Source organism: Oryctolagus cuniculus, chromosome 7 (genome assembly GCF_051225735.1).
Source record: "Oryctolagus cuniculus isolate XC-2025 breed Fujian yellow rabbit chromosome 7, ASM5122573v1, whole genome shotgun sequence".
In the NCBI taxonomy this organism is placed as follows: Eukaryota; Metazoa; Chordata; class Mammalia; order Lagomorpha; family Leporidae; genus Oryctolagus; species Oryctolagus cuniculus.
Genome location: NC_142873.1, coordinates 40,817,511 through 40,837,090, shown reverse-complemented (window position 1 = coordinate 40,837,090; position 19,580 = coordinate 40,817,511). Strand labels below are relative to the sequence as shown.

The window sequence follows — 19,580 nt, the reverse complement described above, 5'->3', positions numbered from 1 at the left end:
TCTAGTCCGAGTTGCTCCCCACAGTTAAGAGCTACTCTCTTTTTCTGTCCTTCTCTACTGTCCCCCTAAATAGTATTGTGAGAGTCAGAAAGATATTTCCACCCATAAGGCCAGGAAAATTGCAGTAGTGTCAGACTGTTAAAACAATTCCTGAGGGTAACTAGGGAAAAATATGAATATGAGTGACTTTCCATGTGCTACCATTTGTGCTTTCAATACACTGAATTATAATAAGGTTGTCCAGGGTTCAAGATGTAATTAGCATTGTTCTTCAAGTCCTGAGATTTTTATTATTTGTAGTTAAAAAATGACCAACACACAAATAAGATAAGTAAAATAGTAGAGTTTACAAAAACTGAACACAGGGACAGGGCTATATTTCAGCATGACAAGTGCAGCGGTTTCCCCATGGACTCTCTGTAGTAATTGGTTTACATTGTGGCTAAAGTTGGCAGAGGAGAAGGGATGGGAGTCATTTAGGAAAATAAGCTTCTTCCATGTTGCTGTACGCCTGTGCCAATCCCTCATAGGACAGGGGCTGTCCAGTTTTTACAAGGGAACACAACGGAGAATTTAGCTTTAAATGTATCAGAGTTTATCGTCAAAGGTGAAGAGGAAAATGCTTGTATTATCTAGTCAATGTAAAAAAAAAAAAAAAAAAACAAGCAGATTTCAGTTACAACAGCAGCTAGTGTGGTTAAGTGAAAGGAAATACTTTCTGGCCACAGGGTATCTCCTGAGAGTGAATACGAAACCATTCTTAGAGACTTTATTTTACTTTTAAATTGTGAAATGTATTACAAAGACACACAAGAACATAAAACATATATGTACATTTAAGAAGTATATAGTACTCATGTACAAGTTATGAACTAGAATGAGGAAGTACCTCCCAGTGCCATGGAATTTATCCTTCATTGAAAACTTTTTGAGTTCATTGTGTTCTATAGAGTCATGGTGTTAAAAAATATAACCAACAAGTGCCTTCTAGTTGAAGGGGTCACTCATCCTCTAGCAGCGGCTTACCTTGTCCTCCATGACTGCAAGGTTCCTCTCAAGTCCCTTGTGACTATGAAACAGTGCCTCAGAAGTGATGAGATCTTTGCCATAGTCCTCAGATGTGAGTAGAGGCTCTTTCTCCTTGATCCACTGCACAGCTTCAGTCACATCCCTGCCAGATATGAACAATAAGATGGCAGGCATAGCAGGGCCAACAGCAACAAGGCACACAGTAAGGACCAGCCTAGTTCACCCAGGAAACAATTACATTGCCTTCCTACATTCTAGCATAAAGCAACTTATAGGATTCCTGTTTGTTCCTTGTTTCTACTGAAATGTTAGGAAACCTTCACCTCCTGGTAGTTGAGTCTCCAGGGATATTTCCCAAATCTGGGTCAATTAATCTTGATTTTCTTCTTCTCTCTAACTTTATCTTTCATCTGCATGTGACTCTTAGTTGCTTTCCTTGTCTCTGATGAGCTTCTGTCACTAATTGACCAATAGTACTAATTTCTACTGCTCTAGGCTGCAGTCTCCTCAATGTTAGCTTTGTAGTTGGTCACAGTTTTCTGAACTGCTTTTTCCCTTTGTTTTTGTTTTTGTTTTTTTGACAGGCAGAGTGGACAGTGAGAGAGACAGACAGAAAGAAAGGTCTTCCTTTTGCCGTTGGTTCACCCTCCAATGGCTGCCACAACCTGCGCACTGCGGCCGGCGCACCGTGCTGATCCAAAGGCAGGAGCCAGGTGCTTCTCCTGGTCTCCCATGGGGTGCAGGGCCCAAGCACCTGGGCCATCCTCCACTGCACTCCCAGGCCACAGCAGAGAGCTGGCTGGGAAGAGGGGCAACCGGGACAGAATCCGGCACCCCGACCGGGACTAGAACCCGTTGTGCCGGCGCCGCAGGCAGAGGATTAGCCTATTGAGCCGCGGCGCCGGCCTCTTTCCCTTTGTTTTGAGGTGTTGACTACTAATTGCTAATAGAAGTAAATGGAGGCTGATACAAAACACCCACATGGTTCAATTGTGGGGTTTTCTATAAAGCCGTAGCCAAAGCCATACCTTTTGAATCGTTGGAGGTCTGCAGCACTGGACAAGGTTTTCTGTCTCTGGAGAGCCAGGTCATGGAGTCGCTCCCAGGCAGCGTTCACCTCATCCTGCTTTGACTTAATCAAGGGTAGCTTAGGATGGTTCTCCTTTGAAGGAAAAACCAACATCAGAGTTAGGAGATGAGTAAGTTATATAAACAATCACTTACTATTTCTCACTGGTTAGTGCCTTTTCAACAGTAGAGAATAACCTTTATAGCCAAACACTGCAATTCACCATAGCCATGCTTCCTGTCTTTATCCTTATCTGCATTACCAAAACAAAGGAAATCAATGCGCTACACACTGCATCCTGTGCCCACAGCACTGGACTAGCCTACTAACACAGGTTACCTAGCTACAGTCATTTTCAGATATCCACTTTATGATGCTTGCCAAATCTCTGACAAACCCTAGTAACGAAGCAAAAGAAGAGACAATTCCCTTTGTGAAATTTGTCACAATTTTTCAAAAAGTGAATACTGTCATTTTTAACTCTTTCATAGTCCTAATACTTTTGTGAATCCAATGAAAACTGTTTCCCTTATCCCAGAAGTATACAAGCATGCATATGCTCAAATGACTTTTAGAAAATTTCAGGCTTTTTTGCAAATAATCTAAAGCAATAAGACCTATGAACATTCAATTAAGCTAGCAGTATCAGCCTGGTTTGATGCTTTCAAATTTTGAGTGGTTCCTATCTAAGTCTCCCTATTATCCTATTCCCATTTCTTCCTAAATCCATTTCTCCATTCTCTTTGAGTGTTTACTTCTTTCTCTTAGAACTGTGTAGATTCTACTCCAAAAGAGCAGAAGATCCCTGTGAACTGTGTTGGATTCATCCTTTCTGTAACACATTGGAAAAATAGGAAGCTATTTTGCCACTCATATCTTCAAGCAGTGAATTCTGTTTCCTCCTGTCTTGGATCCAAGGATGACCCTTGATTTGCTTACCAATATAATGTAGCAGAAGTAATTTCCAATGAACTTCAGTACCTGGTCCTCAAGAGATCTTATGACTTTTGTTCTTATTCTTTATGTATATTGGCATATGAAAAATCCAGGTCTACTGAAAGTTGAGAGTTTACATGGAAAAAACTTTCATCATCCTCGCCCAGGCCTCAGATCCAGAATAAGGCCATCTGAGATCCTCTGTCTCTAACTGAGTCACATGAGGTAACCAAGTGAGATCAGGAGTATGATCCCACTGAGCTGCTCAAATATATGACTTGCTGAATCATCAACAAGTAAGATGTTTGTTGCTTTAAATTTTGTGATGGTTTGTTAGAAAGTAGGAGATAAGTCAAAAACTTCCATAACAAGAGAAAAGTGGTGCAGAAGGAGAAAATTTAAAGACTATTGGAAATGTGGTCTGGGGAAATTTAGGAAGCAGTTTATCTTCTCTATTCTAGTATCCGTAACTCTCAGAATACTGATTTTATTAACAAAAAGAGTGTTCACACTACAGTGCTACAATCATAATGAAATCATAGATGGAAAAACATAATACAAGCCAAGGGTCAGGGTTTATTTATTTCTATCTACTATATACACCCATATGCCTCAGGCTGGCTTCTAAGTTTTATTTTTTTCAATATACTAGGGTCATTTATTCCCACATGGAGCCTGTGTCTACTAAGAAGCTACAAATTCATTTAAATATTTACATAAGTAATGAAAATAAATCTGTTTCCTTTTCTCTTCCTACTACCCCAGAATAATCATGTCACTGATATCATAAGGTGTTAGATATATAAGATATAATGATTGCTCAATTTTATCTTCTCTGCTACTTTAATATTTTTCCTTTTCATGGAGAAACAGTGTCCTTTAAACACAAATAATCAATGTACTATATGATATAGGAAACACTCCATTTGGTTTAATTTCACATACACACAACAAAATATTCACAACACACACAACACGCACACATATACACATACATACACAGTCACCTCTATTTTTATGCACTGAGTAGAAAGAGGTAGAACCAGAGGGAGCAGAAATTGCTTAGGGTAAGTTACTCTAGATATGCATTTCTCTGCTTTCTCACAGTGTTGTATCTCCTTCACATTCCACCAAATAGTGCCCCAAGTTATTCTTGAAGGTCAGAACCCTTTCCATGGAGTGACTCTTGCTCTGCCTCACCTCAGCACATTCATTGGCATATTGGTTGACTCCATCTACTCTCCCCTTTCGAACTGCCAGATCCACTTGGAACTCTTCAAACTTCTTATGCAGAACTTCTGTGCGCTCCCAGTCCTCACCCAGCTCCACTGATGTCACTATAGCTTCCTTTAGACACAGAAAAGTTTGTTGCATTAGCAGAAAAAGCCCCAACCCCCAGTGTGCATTCCCAGGACATTCAGGAACACCTCTCTTGGGAAGAACCAGAAACAGCGGCATATTTCCTGAGGGGACACCTTGGCTCAAGGGAATCCAATAATCCTTGAGAGAAATCAGGGGCTTTGCTTCAAGATCACACGGAAGTGTCTTTCTTTATTCTGGAGCATGAATAATAAATTCATTATGGTTCTACTCAAGTCAATGTTCTGATTATCTACAAAGGAACTGCACTACCCATTTACTTACATAAATCTTCAGTCCTAACTATATGGTTTTTAAGTATTTAGAAAAATTTTGAAAATATAACTATAGGCACTGTGATTTAAGGGATTAGAAAAAGAGCTGAAAATATATTCAAGCAGACTGCAGATTTAAGAGAAAAGGCCTAGGGGAAGTTAAATATCATGGGACGCAGAAGGAAGATGAACATAGATTGTCTTTCATAATCTTTGTTTATATCTTGCCTTCTCCACATTCAGAGCCATATGTTTTGTCTTAACTCCCTACAGTGTTATCTTCCATAACATTCATAACTGCAAAATATCTCTTTTTCTCAAGAACAAAATCTGGGAACAGACTCCCTCACTTTGTGAATAGCTTGTAGTAAGTTGCTAAGGACAGAGGGTTAGGATGTCTCACATGCATGCTGTTCAGTCCTATACCTTGTCTATGATCCACTCCAAGATGTCAGCACACTCCTGTAAGTACTTCTGGAGCTTCAGTTCCCGCAGCAAGAAGAAACCCTTCTCCTGGGTCAGCTCCAACAGTAGATCCCACAGCATCCGCAGGTGCTCCAGATGGGACTTTGCAAAAGAGAGGCAGAACCATTCAGGCAGGAAGACTATGGGGCAGGTACTGACTCAGAGACTTGTGAAATGAGGACCTGGATAGAGAGTCCTCCTCCCAATCATTCATGAATTGATTGGTCAATAAATACGTAATGGAGAAAATAGGATATATATGACTAATGGGATTAAACTAAGCCAAAAATGATCTTCCATGAAAAGATCTCCTAAGAAGGATTTGCAGCTATATAGGATGGAATAATTACAAAGAATAAGATGGGAAATGCAAAGAAGGGTGAAAGATTTGCTCATTTGACAGAGGCTGGTGATGATTTTTTGAGAGGTTATAGGCAAAGAGTGTTCAAAGCAAAACAAACAGCAATAGCAAAGGAAAGAAGAAACTTAGCAAGAACTATTTGCCAGAAAGAACAAATCACAATTTTTGATGTAATTTAAGATCAGTGGTACCAAAAGTGTAACAGAATTTCAGGATGACATAGTTTGAGGATATTTTGAAAGTTTTGAATGACAGGTTAGCTCCAAACATCATGTGAAATTGAAATTACTGTCATGTCATGTCTTAGTTCTCAGATATTCCATTGTTTAATGTAGCATTTAGACCATGTCTATCCATGAATCTTTTCTTGTTACCAAATGATAATATAACCTTAACAATTTTGACAGATAATGAAGATACTTCAAATATTTATTAGTGGCTTTTAAATGCATCTCTCTGTGTGTGTGTATGTGTGTATGAGAGAGAGAGAGAGAGAGAGAGAGAATCTACAATCTGCTCTCTCCCAAAATGACTGTAACACTTTGGGTTGTGCCAGACTGAAGCCAGGATCTGGGATCTCAGTCCAGGTAGGTTGCCCACATGTATAATGAGGCCAGAAGTACTTTTACCATTACCTGCTGTTTCCTACGGTACACATCAGCAGGAGGTGGATTCAGGAGAAGAGCCAGTACTCAAAATAGGTACTTTGATAAGGCATGCAGGTGTCCTAAGTAGTGTCTTAGCTGACACACCAAAAACCCACCTTGATTTCTCAATTATTTTAATTAATGTAGAAAGTTGGCTACAGAAAAACTGAATAATATAAAATTATTTCAATTTTGCAAGACAATAAATTGGAGATGTTCTTCCTATGAGTTTTATTTTAATGAGCTGCTATTCTGTTTAAAAACTGTATTCCTTGATCATATTTTTTGACAGTAAAAGAGGGTAGAATTTTTATGATGTATATAGAAAGAATACTCACAATTTTAAAATATGTAATACAATCATTTTTGACAATTTAAAAATACAGAGGAACTGGCTTTGTGGTTCAGTAGGCTTAGTCACTGCATGGCAGCCTAGCAACCCAGACCTGGACAGTTTGAGTCCAGGCTGCTCCTCTTCCAATCCAGCTTCCTGCCAACATGCCTAGGAAGGTAGCAGAAGATAAATCAAGTACTTGGAGCCCTGACTCCCATCTGGGAGACTGTGATGGAGTTCCTGACTCCTGGCTTCAACATGTTCCAGATCTGGATCTTGCTGTCAGCTGGGGAGTGAAGCAGCAGATGAGACATCTCTTTATGTATTTCTCTGCCCTACCCCTGCCCTCTTACTTTGCAATTGTAAATAAGTAAATAAATAAGCATATAGATAAGTCATTTAAAAATAAAATAGATAATGAAAGCTCTACATGCACCATAACATTCTAATTTGAAGCTAGCTTTGGGTATAATGGATTAAACCGCCTCCTGCAACATTAGCACCCTTTACAGGCATCAGTCCAAGTCCCGGCTACTCCACTTCTGATCCAGCTCCCTGCTTATGTGCTTGGAAAAGCAGCAGAGGATGGTCCAAGTGCTTGGGAACCTTCACCTATGAGGGATACTCAAATGACGTTCGTGGCTCCTCACTTCAGCCTGGTCCAACCACAGCAGTTTTGGCATTCTGAACTAGCAGATGGAAGATACCTCTCTCTCTCTCTCTCTCTCTCTCTCTCTTTCTCTCCCCACCTTCCTTCCTCTCACCCTCCCTCCCTTCTTCCCTCCCTCTCTATGTCTGTAACTTTCAAATAAATAAAATAAATTTTAAATAGACTCTAATTTGAGCTTACTAACACAAAACCATGGATACATACATGGATTAAATCCAAGTAGTAAGTTCTTGTTATAATGGTGGTCCTCTCTACTTCCAAATGTTCAGGAAAGGCTTTTAGATGACAAGGAATTTTATGAGTTTTTTGAGATGAGAAGAAAGAGAATTGGTAGCGGTGCAGTAGTACAGTAGTAACAGAGCACAATGTAAGCAAAGAAAGGGCCATCATAGCGTAATGAAGAGAGATTTCAGGAGGATTCTAAGGGGAGAACACACCTTGTTTGAATAATTTAAAGAGCAGAACACTAAAGTGAGAAGAGATAATCCTGTCATTTTTTTCTGACAAAAACTTAAATATCAATCTCAGTAGCAAATAAGAAAATGAAACTGTGGTTCTAAGGTATTTATATCAAAGTTTATATCTGATATCATTAGTTCACATCCTAATAACATAAGCAAGAATTTAAAAATTCTATTTCAGACTATCATTATTTACCTTGATGGTCTCATGGGCAAAGTGACCTTCAGCAAATCGGGCTTCCCTGATTTCTTCAAGATCAGGAATGACCCTTGATTTTGCTTGTACCTCTGCTACAAAGGATTCATGTTTCTGATATTTCCCCTGAAATTTAGAAATAAGAGTTTATAGCTAATGCAGCATAGTCTCTGCGGAATATAAAGTGTTCTTGGTGTTCCTCCTGCTTTTAGGCAAAACTACTTGTTCCTCAAACGGTATTAAATGATAACCTATGACCATAGCTGGAACACTTCCAGCCTGAATGAAATTTTTTATTCTGGGTGGAGCCTCTAAACATAGGTTTTCAAGGGATTCCTGGCTGAAAGTTAAAGGCTATAGAGAATGTCTTACCTGACCCTAACGCCTTTGAGGAATTTTCGGTAAAACATTATTTTTCTAAAAGGTTAATGGACTCCTATGGGAATGAGAGCGTAATGCCTATTATTCTTTGTCAAAAAAAATGGAATAGCTGATTTCTTTTAAAAGTACTTCATTGGGTCAGTGTGTGGCATAGCTGGTGAAGTCGCCACCTGCAGTGCCAGCATCCCATACGGGCTCTGATTTGAGTCCTGGCTGCTCCACTTCCGATCCAGCTCTCTGCTATAGCATGGGAAAGCAGTAGAAGATGGCCCAAGTCCTTGTCCTCTGCACCTGTGTGCGAGACCTGGAAGAAGCTCCTGGCTTCTGGCTTTGGATCAGCACAGCTCTGGCTGTTGCAGCCATTTGATGCATGAACCAGTGGATGGAAGACCTCTCTCTCTCTCTGTCTCTCTCTGTGTGTGTAACTCTTTCAAAAAAACATAAATCTTAAAAAAAAAACACCAGGAATCATGTTATTTCAGAAAATAACACTATTTTGCCAATAGGTTATTTCAGATAAATATTACATCTATCAAATGCATCTGGAAAGGATTTCCCTTGCAAATATAATCCTGAAGTTTAAGAAGTTGAAAGAAATGGGCTATTTAGAGGCAGCATTACTATCCCTAAGAGATCTTCTAAACTTTTAATTACATGATCCCCTAAAAGTTGGCCAGAGACAAACTTACACTCAAAGAATGCATGTTGTGAATGTAAGCTCATTATAAGAAACCAATCTTGGGGAAATTTATATTCATTAAATAAAAGATAAAAAAAAAAAAAAAGAAACCAATCTTGGGGCCAGCACAGTGGGTTAAGTGCCACCTGCAATGCTGGCTTCCCACATGGGTGCTGGTTTCAGTCCCAGCTGCTCTATTTCTTTCTTTCTTTCTTTCTTTCTTTCTTTCTTTCTTTCTTTCTTTCTTTCTTTCTTTCTTTCTTTCTTTTTTTTTTTGACAGGCAGAGTGGACAGTGAGAGAAAGACAGAGATAAAGGTCTTCCTTTGCCGTTGGGTCACCCTCCAATGGCCGCCACGGCCGTTGCGCTGCGGCCGGCGCACCGTGCTGATCCGATGGCAGGAGCCAGGTACTTATCCTGGTTTCCCATGGGGTGCAGGGCCCAAGGACTTGGGCCATCCTCCACTGCACTCCCTGGCCACAGCAGAGAGCTGGCCTGGAACAGAATCCGGCACCCCAACCTGGACTAGAACCTGGTGTGCCGGCGCTGCAAGGCGGAGTATTAGCCTAGTGAGCCGCGGCGCCGGCCCCAGCTGCTCTGTTTCTGATCCAGCTCCCTGCTAATGTGCCTGGGAAATAAGCAGAAGATAGCCCAAGTCCTCGAGCCCCCGTACCCATGTAGGAGACCTGTACGAAGCTCCTGACTCCTAGCCTCAGCCTGGCTCTTGCAGCTCTTTGGTAAGCAAATCAGTGGATGGAAGATCTCTCTCTATCTAACCCCTCCATCTCTCCTATCACTGTAATTCTGACTTTCAAATAAAATAAATACATCTTTTAAAAAAGAAGAAATTCTCTACTTTCAATCATTGATAAAGTCTCATTTTTTTTCTTTTTTCAGTCTCACCACTCCAAATTTATGAGGGGATATACACTTTTAAACTTCTTCTTAACTCAATTATTTAACTTTCCACTCCACATTACCATATGTTTTATTTTGGTTTAGTTTGGTTTGGTTTCTAAAGAGAGTCTGATAGTATTCACACCCACCTTTCTACATTGATATAAAAACACCTATTTCCCTCCCTGGTGATCTTAGGGTCTGCCCTGGGTATGTAAAGCAATTGTGTGACCTGTATATTAGTTGGGTCTTCATAGCTTTTATCCTCTGCAATCTTGAGTTTCTCCAACATCCACTTCTCCAAGTCGTCTGCATCTCGCCTGAAAACTTGGTAGTGATAGGACTCTTCAAGCTTCTGACCCCTCTCAGCTACCAGTTCCTTGAACTTCTGGTATCTACTCAACACTTCCTGGCGCCTGCCCTGGATTTCTTCAGCTGTCTCCAAAACCTTTGGCCCACTGCTCTCTATAACCTGCAAGCAAAAAAGCCTCTTTTTATCAAGTATCACACTATATCCCTTAAATACATACAGTTCTTATGTGTCAATTAAAATAAAGCAAATGCAATATTTTGTAAAAAGCTTCTATCCATTGTTAGTTCTCAAATTTTTGGAATGCTTCCCTTCTTATATGCTGCAAAGCATTTACTATTGTTGGATCTTTATTTAGATATCTTTAAGATATCTATTTATCAGAAAATCTGTAGTATATTTATATAATTTTTAATTATATACTCCTGTTGTTTAAGCTAATAATTGTTAATCACCTAGAAGAGTCTTTCAACTTTTCACATAAATGTGCACTAGCATGTATTATATTCCATGAATGGAGTTGAAGTGGACTAATGATGAAGCATGTATAAATTACCGAAAATCACAAAATTTCAGATGGATAAAAAGAAATTTAAATTGATTATTTTTAAAGACTAAAAAAGTATTGACAAGTTAATCATTTTTATATTAATTTAATAAATAAGAATACCTTCCAATTAACTTAGTGAATGACATACAAACCTTTGAAAAATTTTTCTTTATGTTTAAAATATAGTTCATGTATCATTTGCTCCTTTTATTTGCTTTATTCACAAACACTGTAAGTGAAAATTCAGTCTACATTTTACCTAATTATCACAAATTTCAAATTTTAGAATCTCAGCTAATTGGTCTTTGAAATATAAAACTGTCTAATCTGAAGCAACACAAAATATCCTTTTCCTATGGAAAAAATCCAGCCTATTTATGATAATTTCAGGCAAAATACCATCCGCTAATAAGTCAATTATTTGAATATTGGCACTGTTTTATCCTTACTATAGCCAGAACAGTCAATATATTTATGTATTTTAGTCTGTTTATATTTTAGTTTATATTTTAGTCTGTCTTTATTCATTCCTTGTGACAATAAAATTAAATAATTCCAAATAATTATTTTGTTCCAAGGTACCTAGTTATTCTCTATGTATCTCTGATTCAAATAAGTCTGTTGAGTTTTGGTACTATTATAGATATAAGCTGAAGGTTATTGTTTAAAATAAGACATTCACTAAAAGAGTTAAAAATAAAAAGAACCCTCTACTTGAAACCCATAGAAACAATTTTTCATGACTCTGTCAAAGACAGTAAAAGAAGTTCAAAGGGGAGAGCTTTCCTAATAATATTAATGGCACATTGCACTAAAGAGAATTCTGTACTCACAGTTTCCTTTGGAAAGTGCTCCATTTTTCCTAGAAGTCTAGAACTTGGCAAAACAGAACAGATGGAGACTGAGAAAAGAAAACAGAGACACAAATCACAAAGTAAAACAGAGAGGAAGAAAGAGAAAAGAGACACAATTCATAAAGAGATGACAGAAACACTAAGTATGTGGTAAAGTCCAAATGAAAAAAAATTCTCTTGCTTGGTTCCAGAATCCCGCCAGCTACAGACAATCGACATTATCTTCAAGAGACATATTCAGCAGAAGCGGCTGCTATCTCTCCCAGATGCTTGGTGACTCAACAGTTTTGGGATCTATGGCTCTCAGAGTTCATCAACACTACCTCAGTAAAACCAAGAAAGCAAGTTTTTAAGATTCAAAATTAGAACGAAAAGTGATACATGTAAAACAAAAAAGTCATGTTAAAATTGTATTTGGGACTGTACTGTGGCTTAGTAGATTAGTCCTCTGCCTATGGTGCCAATGACCCATGTGGGCACGGATTCAGCGGCTCCTCATCTGATCCAGCTCTCTGCTACGGTCTGGGAAAGGAGTAGAAGATATCCCAAGTGCTTGGGCCCCTGCACCCATGTGGAGACCTGGAAGAAGCCCTTGGTTCCTGACTTTGGATCACCCCAGCTCCAGCTGTTGAGGATATTTGGGAAGTGAACCAGCAAGTACAAGGGCTCTTTCTCTGTTTCTCCCTCTCTCTAACTATACCTCTCAAATAAAATAAAATAAAATATTCTTTAAAAAAGAAAAATAAAATTGTTTTGTTTCTTTGACAGATTCTAGATTTTATTATGAATGAAAATTATAAACCAGTGAGAAACACTGGGTTGTCCTTTCTTCTAATGCATATCAATAGGGAGCTGCAAGAAAACAGGTCACACATAGGTTCTTGTTCCAACCAAATTCTGGGAAATATAATTCAAGATTTTTATCAAATTCAAGTGAAATTTTTAATAAGAAGGCAACAAGTTGTCCCGACTTTTGCTGTAGGGGTCTTTTCCAAAATAAGATCTTATTCCTCTTTTCGTAAATTAAGTTTTGAAAAATTCAATTTAGTTGCAATAATCATTACTTAAATGAAAGCAACAATAAAAGTCAGATGCATGAATGCATTGGCATTTCATGAAACAAAAATTAGTATACATCATTTGAAAACTCATTTAGTAATGACACAAACATTTCAAGATATAACTGACCTCTAACATATAATATAAAAATCATATATGGTATTTTTATGTTTAATGTTTATTTTTTATTTTGTCTACTTGAAATGCAGAGAGATAGAGAGGAAGAGATTTTTCATCAGCTGGTGCACTGCTCAAAAGCCTGCAATAGTCAGAGGTGGACAAAGCTAAAACTAGAAACCAAGAACTACAACTGGGTCTCTCTCGTGGGTGATACAGGCCTAAACACTCGAGCCTTCATCTAGTTGGTGCCTCCAAGGATGCATTAACAGGAATTGAATTGGAAGCAGAGGTGCTAAGACTCAAACTGGCACTCTGATATAGCATGTGGGGCATCTTGTGCAGCAACTCCACCTGCAATACCACAAAACCCACCCCTACATATTATTTTTAGTGGAGAAAAAGTAGGCAGTATTGTTTCCTCACAGGTTTTAGATTACCTTCACAAAGTAATACAAACAAATCAAATGAAAATAGAATGGTATTATACCCTCAAACAAAGCAGGAGGCTATCCACGTCAAATATTTTTGAATACAATTTGAATAACTTAATTTTCATGATTCAACACAGGAAATTCATATTCTGTATTTGTAGAACATAGAATAGGTTTTTTGCTGTTCCTAGATGAGCTCACTCCTAAATGCTGGAAATACACTTTTGGAGAATGCTCTGTAAAATTTCTGTCTGAAGTTGGATGAGGAAGGGATATTATTTTATCTTAATCTGAGAGACAAGAAACAACATTGACATGATTAATTTATATTAATTTCTGGTTTTTAGATTTTTCTTTCTTTTTTTTTTTTTATTTTGACAGAGTGAACAGTGAGAGAGAGAGAGACAGAGAGAAAGGTCTTCCTTTGCCGTTGGTTCACCCTCCAATGGCTGCCGCGGCCGGTGCATCACACTGATCTGAAGCCAGGAGCCAGGTGCTTCTCCTGGTCTCCCATGTGGGTGCAGGGCCCGAGCACTTGGGCCATCCTCCACTGCACTCCTGGGCCATAGCAGAGAGCTGGTCTGGAAGAGGGGCAACCGGGACAGAATCCGGTGCCCTGGCCGGGACTAGAACCTGGGGTGCCAGTGCTGCAGGCAGAGGATTAGCCTATTGAGCCGTGGCGCAGGCCAGATTTTTAGATTTTTCAAAGCAGATATAATCCTCATTTGTGCATGAGAAATACTCTTCTGAAAGAAAAAACCTCATTTCATGGCTATTTGTTTTGTGAGCTTTCTAGCAAGGAGTTAAACCCACATCAATGCAACCATCACGCTATTCTCATTGTTTGTAGTCTCCCTTCTCTTAGCATACCAACATTTCTGGTTTCATTTCCCTGTTCCAAGGTCATCTCACCAATAGTACTAATCATGTGATAACCTTGTGTCCCAAGAAGTAGGATGGTCAAATAAGTAGGACTAATCATCTTGAAATAAAAAAAAAAATGTTTTTCAACGTGTAGTGTTGTGAAAATTACATATTCACATTCAACAGAGTGAAATTAGACCCTTAAAATTAACCCAAAAAATTTGCTCAAAGTAGACTGAACGTTTAAAAATAAGACCTGAAACTGTAAAACTCTAGAATTAAACCTGGTGGATAGCTTCATGTTAATAGTTTTGTCAATTATTTCTTGAAAATAATTGTAAGCACAGCCAATTAAAGCAAATAAATGAGATCGCATAAACCAAAAGGCTCTGTATAGCAAAGCTTACAGAATGTAAGAAAACATTCTAATATATGTGACAAACAGTGAACATCCAAATATATAAGAAACTCCAAATTAATAGCAAAACAACAATGACAGCACAACACCAACTGCATTTTTTAAATAAGTAAAGGGTTTGAATAGATATTTTCCTATGAAGATATACAAATAATAAACAAGTCTAAGAAAAGATGAACATCACAAATAACCAAGGAAACTTAAGTGAAAACTACAAGAATATTTTGTTTTATATCTGTTAGGATGGCTGTTGTCTCAAAAGAGAGAGAGAAAGAGAGAGGGAGTGTGCAAATATTGTTGAAAATGTGGAAAAATGAACACTTTGTTCATTGTTGGTGTGAATGTAAAATGATACACTCATTATGAAAACAAAAATTAAAAATGAAATACTCTGTAATCCAGCAAAACCTCTCTCTACATAACCAAAAATTTAAAATTATGATCATGAAGAAATATTTGCACTCCAATGTTTATTACAGCAATATTCATAATATCTGAGTATAGAAATAACCAGAGTATACACTGGCAGATAAGTGGATAAAAAAATATGTTATACACACACAATGGAATGTTACTTTGTTTTTTAAGAAGAAATCCTGCCTTATGGAACAAGTTGGATGAAACTACTAAAACACAATAATCAAAATAAGCTAGGTCAAAGGGACAAATACTATATGGTAGTATGTATTTGGTGTGTACAAAATAGTTAAACTTATGGAGGCATAATATAAAATGGTTGTCAGAGGGGATGGAAAATGGGTAATTGCTATTCACTGGATATAAACTTTTAATTATGCAGAGTGATGGGTGCTAGAGACAGGCTGTACCACACTGTGTCTTTCCATGATAACACATTAGTTTTAATTATTTTTTTCTGATTTTAATTTTTTTTAAACTTTTATTTAATGAATATAAATTTCCAAAGTACAGCTTATGGATTACAATGGCTTTTCCCCCGTAACATCCCTCCCACCCACAACCCTCCCCTTTCCCACTCCCTCTCCCCTTCCATTCACATCAAGATTCATTTTTGATTCTCTTTATCTACAGAAGATCAGTTTAGCATACATTAAGTAAAGATTTCAACAGCTTGCTCCCACACAGAAACATAAAGTGAAAAATACTGTTTGAGTACTAGTTATAGCATTAAATCTCAATGTACAGCACACTAAGGACAAAGATCCTACATGAGGAGTAAGTGCACAGTGACTCCTGTTGTTGACTTAACAAATTGACACTCCTGTTTATGGCATCAGTAACCACCCTAGGCTCTTGTCATGAGCCGCCAAGGCTATGGAAGCCCCCTGAGTTCACCGACACTGATCATATTTAGACAAGGCCATGGTCAAAGTGGAAGTTCTCTCCTCCCTTCAGAGAAAGGTACCTCCTTCTTTCATGGCCCGTTCTTACCACTGGGATCTCACTCTTGGAGATCTTTCATTTAGTTTTTTTTTTTTTTTTCCCCAGAGTGTCTTGGCTTTCCATGCCTGAAATACTCTCATGGGCTTTTCAGCCATATCCGCATGCCTTATGGGCTGATTCTGAGGCCAGAGTGCTGTTTAGGACATTTGCCATTCTATGGGTCTGCTGTGCATCTCACCTCCCATGTTGGATCGTTCTCTCCCTTTTTTATTCTATCAGCTAGTATTTGCAGACACTATTCTTGTCCATATGATCCCTTTGGTTCTTAGTCCCATCATTATGATCAATTGTGAACAGAAATTGATCACTGGGACCAGTGAGATGGCATTGGTACATGCCACCCTGATGGGATTGAATTGGAATCCCCTGGTATGTTTCTGACTCTACCGTTTGAGGCAAGTCAGCCTGAGCATGTCCCGAATTGCACATCTCTTCCCTCTCTTATTCCCACTCTTACATTTAACAGCAATCACTTCTCAGTTAAGTTTCAGCACTTAAGAATAATTGTTTATTGATTAAAGTATTAATACTGTATTTCAGACCTAAAATGAATTTCTGAGTAAGCCATCCATAGAAAGATCCTCTTCAGATCAATCGCAGTTTAAATAGAAGGGAACCTACCAGGTGCTACTGAAATTAGAATTAAACTTCTACCTCTTAAGTCTTCACAGGTGAACTCAAAAGACATGCCTGATTATTCCTGTAATCCAGTCAGAGATCTGAAGTACCTCTTCAAAAGCAAAAAGATAAGTAAAGCCTTTGCTTTCCTCACTTCAAGACAACTGCACCTTAAGGCAGACATGCTGTACCTGCCTCTCTTCTTTTGATTCTCTCTTGAAACTGTTAGCAATAATAAAACTCCTAATGGATTCTTCCATTATGATTCTCTATGCTAAAGCTAAATGGGTTTATAATCTACATAAGGGTAGCCTTTCCATCTTAAGGGACACCCCATTCCCTATTGGTTTTGTTCTGATACTGCTGATTAACAGCATAGCTGATTAACAAACTTGTATGTTTCAGAACTCAACAACTTCTGGGAATAACTGACCACACAGGGGACACAGACATTGGTGGTTACTGAGAATGCTCCAGTTCATAACGTGAATTTGTTAGATGACATAGACAGAGACTTCCAGACCCAGGACAGGCAGGGCCTGCACTATGCCCCACTTAAGAGTTGGGCCAAGGACCTAAATAGACATTTTTCAAAAGAGGAAATTCAAATGGCCAACAGACACATGAAAAAATGTTCAGGATCACTAGCCATCAGGGAAATGCAAATCAAAACCACAATGAGGTTTCACCTCACCCCAATTAGAATGGCTTACATGCAGAGATCAACTAACAACAGATACTGGCGAGGATGTGGGGAAAAAGGGACACTAACCCACTGTTGGTGGGAATGCAAACTGGTAAAGCCACTATGGAAGTCAGTTTGGTGATTGCTCAGAAACCTTAATATAGCCCTACCATACAATCCAGCCATCCCACTCCTTGGAATTTACCCAAAGGAAATCAGATTGTCAAATAAAAGAGCTGTCTGCAGTGTTTATTGCAGCTCAGTTCACAATAGCTAAGACATGGAATCAACCTAAATGCCATCAACAGAAGACTGGATAAAGAAATTATGGGATATGTACTCTATAGAATACTGTACAGCAGTAAAAAAAATGAAAACATCATGCTGTGTGGAATGACCAGTCCCAAAGGGACTGATTGGTGACAACTAACTGTGCACCTAAAAGGAAACCTGCTGAAGTGAAATGAACACTATAAGAAACAATGACTTGATCAGCCCTTGTCTTGACTGTCGAGGATCAACTTGCTATTTTATTCTTTTAGAATTTTTTTGTTCTACTTAATACCATTGGTTGAACTCTTTAATTAACACACAATTATTCTTAGTGATCCCTGTTAAATATAAGAGGGGGTATAAGAGAGGAAAGAGGTGTACAGTTTGGCACATGCTAAAAAGCCCATGAGAATTTTGCAGGCATGAAAAGCCAAGACACTGTGGCAAAAAAAAAAAAAAAAAAAAAGAGAGAGAGAGAGAGAGAGAAGAGAGAGCTACATGAAAGATCTCTGTGAGTGAGATCCCAGTGGAAAGAACAGGCTATCAAAGAAGGCAACACCTTTCTCAGAAGGGAGGAGAAAACTTCCATTTTGAATATGGCCTTGTCTAAATAAGATCAGAGTCGGCGAACTCAAGAGGCTTCCATAGCCTTGGCAGCCCATGACAAGTGTCTCAGGTGATTACTGACGTCATAAATAAGAGTGTCAGTTGTTAAATCAACAGCAGGAGTCACTGTGCACCTACTCCTCATGTCGGACCTCTGTCCTTAATGTGTTGTACTATGCGAATTAATGGTAAAACTACTACCCAAACAGTATTGTATACTTCGTGTGTCTTTGTGGTTGAAATCTGTTGAAATCTTTACTTAGTATATACTAAGTTGATCTTCTGTATGTAAAGAGAATTGAAAATGAATGATGATGAAGAATGGGATGGGAGAGCGAGTGGAGTGGAATGGTTGTGGGTGGGAGGGAGGTTATGGGGGGGGAACCTCTATAATTCAAAAGTCGTACTTTGGATATTTATATTTATTAAATAAAAGTTTTAAAAAAAGGAAGCAGAATTAAGAGCTGGAACAGGGAATGATATAGGCAGGAATATAGGATAAAATTCAATTAGGTTTGTGAGCTGGAAGACCACACCTTTACCACGCCCCCTGTGTGATATCATGCCCCTACCTGACCACATCTGTCCACCCAACTGTCAGATTAACTAACTAATCCCTTTTGGAAGTGGATTAAAGGCCTGGAGCAAGGTGGGGCCAACCCTCTTCCCCCTCCCTGCCCTCAACCCCCTTGTTGCCCCGTGCCTTCAGGACGTGTGATCATGCTTTCCAGCCTGCATGCTCCTCCTCTCCACATGGCTGGCTCCTGGACTGCCCTCTGCTCACTATCAATCTTGATTTCCCTTTCTTACTTAGATATGGCCCTCACTCTATTATGCATTTCTCTTATTAAATAAAAAGCTTAAAAACTTTAAAAAAGGTATCTATCTATCTATCTATATATATCACCTTAAGTATCCTTTCAAACGTTTTAAAAATTTGGAATCCATTTTAAAATCCATTTTTAAATATTTATTTATTTGAGAGGCAGTGTTACAGAGAGAGATCTTCCATTCACTCATTCACCCTCGAAATGGCCACAACAGCCAGAGCTGGGCTGATCCAAAGGCAGGAGCCAGGAGCTTCTTCCTGATCGCCCATGCGGGTGCAGGGACCCAAGCACTTGAAGGATCCTCCACTGCTTTCTCACGCACATTAGCAGGGAGCTGGATTGGAAATGGAGCAGCTAAGACTCCAACCAGCACCCATATGGGATGCCAGAGCCTTAGGCAAAGGCTTAACCTATTAGCGCTGCCCACAGACCTTTTTTTTTTTTTTAATTGAACAAAATCCACTGTATTTAGAGCAAGTTAGCAATGCCAAAGTACACAAGAAACATTCAGGGGAGAGGTCTGATATATCAAAGCAGGTCAGTTATTTAAGTTTTCCATCAATGTAACTAAGAGACAATCATAGTAAAAGTTCCTCTGAGAGCATTCTGGCTATTGCTCTGGCAGCTTCTGACTTTAAATTCAGTCTCATCCCGTACTTCTAATCCCTTGAGAGACAGAGATTCTCCAGTCACAGGGCATTGTTTATCATTATTAGTGCAAGTATCCAGCATGTCCTTGAGATAAACAAAGGGGCATGATTACAAAATCTTGTACTCTGGTG

The 19,580-nt window shown here is 38.8% G+C and overlaps 1 protein-coding gene across 1 annotated transcript in view; it reads right to left on the bottom strand.

Annotated features, from left to right (window-relative positions):
- SPTA1 (spectrin alpha, erythrocytic 1) overlaps positions 1 to 11,651 on the bottom strand; it is a 79,671-nt gene extending 68,020 nt beyond the window's left edge. Inside the window, exons 1-7 of the mRNA XM_051858483.3 lie at positions 11,452 to 11,651; positions 9,991 to 10,230; positions 7,803 to 7,928; positions 5,095 to 5,235; positions 4,235 to 4,381; positions 2,058 to 2,191; positions 1,027 to 1,171 (exon numbers count right to left, since the gene is read on the bottom strand). Coding sequence (XP_051714443.3) covers positions 1,027 to 1,171; positions 2,058 to 2,191; positions 4,235 to 4,381; positions 5,095 to 5,235; positions 7,803 to 7,928; positions 9,991 to 10,230; positions 11,452 to 11,475 — 957 coding nt within the window. The 5' untranslated portion in view covers positions 11,476 to 11,651. The remainder of the gene's footprint in view (positions 1 to 1,026; positions 1,172 to 2,057; positions 2,192 to 4,234; positions 4,382 to 5,094; positions 5,236 to 7,802; positions 7,929 to 9,990; positions 10,231 to 11,451) is intronic.
- Positions 11,652 to 19,580: the final 7,929 nt, after the last annotated feature.